Raw genomic sequence first — 5794 nt, 5'->3', positions numbered from 1 at the left:
GCGGATAAGCTTGCCATCCAGGCTATCGTGGACCAGGTCGTGAAGGATGCCGATGATCGCTTCCGAAGTCTAGCGGAGAAGAAGATTTCCCGCGAACTTAAACAACAGCTTGAAGAGCTCATTGCGGCTGGGCGTCTTCTTCCAGCTCTAGCTCCAGTACTTGAACCTCAAATCTCAGCTCCCACACCGGTCATTTCCCCAATAGAAGCTGCTACACCAGTGCTACCCCTACCCACTCCCAGTGCAGCTACCTCACCTATATCTGTGGATGATGATCCTACTTCCGCTGTGGATGTATATAAAGTTTTCTCTCAGCAAGACGTGGTAGAAGAACAACAGTGATGCCACTACATTGTTTGAATGTATTTGGCCTTTGTATTTTTGTACTTTTGCAATCCACATACTGTGTTTGATGAAATTTGAATTAGTGTATATGTTTTTTGCCTGTTTTCTGGTTATGCCCAACAGGTCCTCAATCGAATGCGTTTGCTTGGTTCCCTCATCTCATATTGGGCAATGTAAAACTCTTTAAGAAGTGTAATTTCAAATCATACTTTGAGGTTTATGTTGAGTTTTGAAGCAGGTTTAGTGCAGCTTTGTCTCCCAAATTGAGTTCTCCTTCCGCGAAGTTTTTAGCAACCCCGCTGTCTTTGGGCGGATGCAAAGCCTGATGGGGCACTCGATTGCCCCCATGTTTGATTCGGACCTGTGGTCTGTGAAGAGCTCTTCCCCTTGCTATCTTTGGACGGCTATGAAGCCTAATGGGGCACTCGATTGCCCCCATGTTTGATTCGGACATGTGGTCCGCAAAGGGCTCGTCCCCCCCGTTGTCTTTGGGCGGTTGTGAAGCCTGATGGGGCAATTCAATTTGCCCCCATGTTTGATTCGGACATGTGGTCCGCGAAGGGCTCGTCCCCGCTGTCTTTGGGTGGCTGTGAAGCCTGATAGGGCACTCAATTGCCCCCATGTTTGATTTGGACCTGTGGTCCGAAGAAGAACTCTTCTCCCCGCTTTGGGGGCGTGAAGAAGTCTGATTAGGCAACACAATTTGCATCTAAGTTTGATTTTCTCTACTTTCTATACCGATACACATGAAAGCCTTGTATTATTTATTTATCGACAAAATAAACTTTAACATGAACATCATTTGTCGGTCTTCATAACTGTCACCACGATACTCTGTGTTTAACAGAATTGTTACCATACCCTACTCATGGAATTTTTTCAACAGCCTAATGTTCCATGGCTTCTCTATCTTGTTCCCCGTTACTGTTTGCAACCCATACGTTCCAGAATTCCCCTTCTCTCTGATGATGTAAGGTCCCTCCCAGTTTAGACCTAACTTTCCTTCGTTTTCCTTCTTGGTGGCCGGGGTCACTCTCCTCAGCACATAGTCTCCCACCTTGAAAGATCGCAGCTTTACCCGTTTATTATACTGTCTCTGTAAAGTTCTATGGTACTCTTCCAACCGAATACGGGCGACTTCTCTTCTTTCCTCAATCAAATGCAAGTCCGCTGCTAATATCTTCTCATTTATCCCTATTTCCACAGCCTGTGTCCTAGTCGTGGACACTACCATCTCAACCGGTATGACTGCCTCTACTCTATATGCCATTGCGAATGGTGATTCCTTAGTGGATGTTCGCGGTGTAGTACGATAAGCCCATAACACGTGATTTAACTCATGCGCCTTTTCGCTCCTCCGATTTTCTCTTTAAATTATCCATTATGATTTTGTTTGATGCCTCAGCTTTTCCATTTCCCTCTGGATTGTAAGGGGCTAAGAACTCATGCTTCACCTTAAACGCTTGAAGAAACTCTCGCACCTTTCCCCCTGAAAATTGTGTTCCGTTATCTGCGATGATTGTATGTGGCAACCCAAACCTACAAATGATGTTCTCCCATAAGAACTTCTTCACGTTCTCTTTCCTAACCTGTTGCAAGGCCACACCCTCCACCCATTTGGTAAAATAATCAGTCGCGGTCAACATAAACCTCTTTTTTCCACTCGCCATGGGTAGAGGCCCTACAATATCCAGTCCCCACATGGCAAACGGCCAAGGGATGAACACATTATGTAAGGGCTCAGCTGGTGCATGTATGAAAGGTGCAAACCTTTGGCATTTCTCACATTTCTTGGCGTACTCCGTGGCATCTCTCTTCATATAGGGGCAGAAATATCCTTGTGATATCAACTTGTGAGCAGTTGTTCGCCCCGCGGAATGACTCCCGCAATTACCTTCATGTACCTCCGCCAAAACTTCTTGAGCCTGCTGCGGACCAATACATTTTAACAATGGTCTGCTAAATTTTTTTCTGTAAAGGTCATCCCCCAGCACTGTGTACCTCTGACTCAACTGTTTTATTCTACGCCTCTCTTGCTTATTTTCTATCTCTACTCCTTTCAAGAAAGCTTTTATCGGTTCCATCCAACCCGGATCCCTCTCAGTGGTGAGCCAAACCCCACCCTCCTCTGATGTACTGGGTTTGCTCAAAACCCTAACTTCAATAGTCCGACCCTCAAAACCAGGAAGAACCGCTGCAACATAAGCCAAAGCATCGGCGTGTCTATTCTCTCCGCGGCCTAAGTGGGCAAAAGTTACTTTGTCGAACTTGCTTGCTTTACGTTGTAGGACCTCTAGGTACCTCGCCATCCTTGAGCAGCGAGCTGCAAACCGTCCATTGACCTGACAAATTACCAAATTGGAATCTGAGAAAACCGACAATTCGTTTACCCCCAGATCTTTGGCCAAGTCTAGTCTAGCTATCACCGCTTCATACTCATACTCATTATTTGAAACTGCGAACCCCAATTTCATAGATAGCTCAATCCGAGTGTTCTCCGAAGTCACTAGAACGACCCCAATTCCATTTCCTATATTAGTTGTTGAACCGTTCGCGAATACTCTCCACCCATTGCGGATATCCCAAGGATCTAAAGGGTCGCGACTAACCTCCCCTTCATATTCCATTATTATTTCCTCTCCCCAAGTGGGATCCTCAGCCGGAAATTCGGCCAGAAACTCCGCCATGGCTTACGCCTTTTTTGCCGTCCTTATTTGATATGTAATCTCATAAGAACTGAGTAATACCGCCCATTTCAGCATTCTACCTGACTTCTCGGCCTTCAACGCTTGCTTGAGAGGCAAATTTGCTACTACCACCACTTAGTGAGCTTCGAAGTAAGGTTTCAACTTAAGAGCTGAAAATATCAAAGCCAAAGTGTACTTTTCAATCCTACTGTACCGGGACTCTGCGTTCCGTAGGGTTTTTCTTTGAAAGTACACAGGCTTTTCTATTTTGTCGATCACCCTCACCAGAACTGAACTTATCGCATACTCGCTAACACCAAGATACAAGTGCAACTTCTTTCCCTGCTCCGGCCGCGATAGCAAGGGTGCTTTCCCTAGATATTCTTTCAATTCCTGGAAGGCCCCTTCACATTCCGCGGTCCAATGGAAATCAGGTGTTTTTCTCAGCAAGCGGTATAGAGGCCGACATTTATTCGAAGATTTGGAAATGAATCTATTAAGTGTCGCAACTCTGCCCGCCAGCCTTTGTACTTCCTTCACATTCTGCGGGGACGACATCTCAACCAAAGATCGAATTTGCTCTGGATTCACCTCTATGCTGCGATGGGTGACTATGTAGCCCAGAAACTTCCCTGACGTAACCCCAAATGTGCACTTCTCGGGGTTGAGTTTCAGCTTATGCTTGCGCAGTATGGCAAAAGTCTCATGAAGGCCTTCTAAGTGCTCTTTCTCCGTCATACCTTTTTCCACCATGTCGTCAATGTATATTTCAATCCCCTTTCGAATCTTGCCTTTAAACATCTTTTCTCCCAACCACTGAAAGGTAGCCCCCTGCATTTTTTAAGCCGAAGGGCATCCTGGTGTAACAATAGGTACCACCCTCCACTACAAAGGTGGTTTTCTCCTGATCTGGCCCGAACATTGCGACCTGATTGTATCCCATCGAGGCATCCATGAAGGAAAACACCTTGAAACCTGTTGTTCTATCTACTAACTCATCCACCCGAGGCATAGTGTAACAATCTTTCGGGCATTCCTTGTTTACATCTGTGAAGTCGACACACATTCTTACCTTGCCATTCTTTTTCGGTACCGCGACCACATTTGACAACCATTCCGTAAACTCAACTTCCCTAATTATTTTTGCCCCCTTCAATCGTATCACCTCTTCGCGAATCCCTTCCGCATATTTGGGCCTTATGCTTCTCATTCTTTGTCTTCCCGGCTTAACATCTTCATTCATATGCAAATGATAACATACATACTCTGGGTCTAAACCCGCGATATCCTCAATTACCCATGCAAATATATATGCATTTTCTGTTAAAAACTGCACCAGCTTACACTTCCATTCCTTTGGAAATTCAACTCCCACTGAGGTAAACTTTTCCTCATCTCCTACCCCAATGTTCACTACCTCCAGCTCATCCAATGTTTTAGGTCCCGGCAAAGGCTCGTACACTTCCGCGGCCATTGCCTCCTGTAATTACTACGCTGATCTTGGTTCGCATGACGACCCCTCCCCCATTATGCCGTGGACCATACTTTTTTTTTTTTTTTTTTTTTAGAAGTTAAGGGTTCGGCAGACCCCAACCTGTATTAATTATAATCTCATATACATTCTATCTTGCGCATCCTCCATTACAAGTTTAGATAGGGCACCATCCAAAGGAGGTAGGAAAAACAGCAAGGAGTCGTGTAAAACATTACATAGCTTTGACAAAAAGTCAGCTACCCGATTAGTCCCCCTATAAACATGTTTGAACTCCACTACTTCGAACTGATCTTTCAAAGCAATAATGGAAGCGACAATATTAAGACAGTACCAAGGGAGTTCCTCTTTGCCTATGATCGCCCGAATAGCACACTGTGAGTCAGACGCAATGGTTACTCTTGTAGCTCCAATGTCTACCGCACCCTTCATACCAGCTTCAATGGCTAAGAGCTCCTGGGTCATAACTGACTTCTTAGTAGAACTCGCTTTGGAATGCCGGTTCACGCCCTTGTTTCATCTCTAATCACTCCCCCAAATCCATTTGAGTCCTCGGTAACCGACCCATCAGTATTTATCATCAGCTCACCTAGTTTAGGCCTAAGCCAAGAGCACCAGCTGGGGTTCGTTTGTGTAAAGGAGACTTGTATACCGATTTTATCAATCAGCAGTCTTGCTACCACAGTCTCTGGAACTTCCTTCAACACAGTTTGTAGATATATCTTCATCTCCTTTTGCACTCTGCTGAAAACTTGCTCTTCAGTACGTTGTTGATGCTGAAATCTCCTCGCATTCCTTTCTCTCCAGATGGCGTAAACTGTTGCACAAACAATAGCTTTTATAATTTCAGCTTCCATAGTAGCAGAACGACATAGCCGCAACAATCTGTACCATTCGTGAGGTTGGCGCTCTAACACAACTGCTCAAACCCATCCACCTCTTCACTTTTTCCCACACTCCTCTTGTAAACTGGCAATCAAAGAACAAATGTTTCGAATGCTCTCTTGAGTTGTTGCAAAAACAACAATTCGACCGGGTTAATACCTTCCTCTTAACCAACCTGTCCTGGGTCGGTAATGCATTTGCAAAAAGCTGCCACCCTATAAACGAATGTTTTAGATGTTTTGCGCTGCCGTCCATACTTTTTACTGTAACCTGATGGATATTTTGCGCTACCACTTGATCCCCCCGTATCTCATACATACCCCCATTTGTACGGAAGAGGATCACTTGATAAAAGGTTGACAGGATAGCCTTTATTTTGTGGATC

The 5794-nt window shown here is 45.1% G+C and overlaps 2 protein-coding genes across 2 annotated transcripts; both read right to left on the bottom strand.

Moving 5' to 3' along the window:
* Nucleotides 1-1207: 1207 nt before the first annotated feature.
* On the bottom strand, nt 1208-1615 carry LOC147497209 (uncharacterized). The gene has a single exon (XM_086562805.1). The coding sequence runs from the start codon at nt 1613-1615 to the stop codon at nt 1208-1210; it is 408 nt and encodes a 135-aa protein (XP_086418931.1).
* A 67-nt stretch (nt 1616-1682) lies between these two features.
* LOC147497208 (uncharacterized) lies at nt 1683-3032 on the bottom strand. Its single transcript, XM_086562804.1, has one exon. It carries the CDS (start codon nt 3030-3032, stop codon nt 1683-1685), a length of 1350 nt encoding a protein of 449 aa, XP_086418930.1.
* Nucleotides 3033-5794: the final 2762 nt, after the last annotated feature.

This window comes from Coptis chinensis, chromosome 5 (assembly GCF_015680905.1).
Source record: "Coptis chinensis isolate HL-2020 chromosome 5, ASM1568090v1, whole genome shotgun sequence".
In the NCBI taxonomy this organism is placed as follows: Eukaryota; Viridiplantae; Streptophyta; class Magnoliopsida; order Ranunculales; family Ranunculaceae; genus Coptis; species Coptis chinensis.
The sequence above is the reverse complement of the archived record's forward strand: the minus strand, read 5'-3'. Positions and strand labels throughout refer to the sequence as shown.

Coding starts and splice junctions, on each gene's coding strand:
- LOC147497209 (XM_086562805.1), bottom strand. CDS start 1,615: ATGGCATATAGAGTAGAGGCAGTCATACCGGTTGAGATGGTAGTGTCC.
- LOC147497208 (XM_086562804.1), bottom strand. CDS start 3,032: ATGGCGGAGTTTCTGGCCGAATTTCCGGCTGAGGATCCCACTTGGGGA.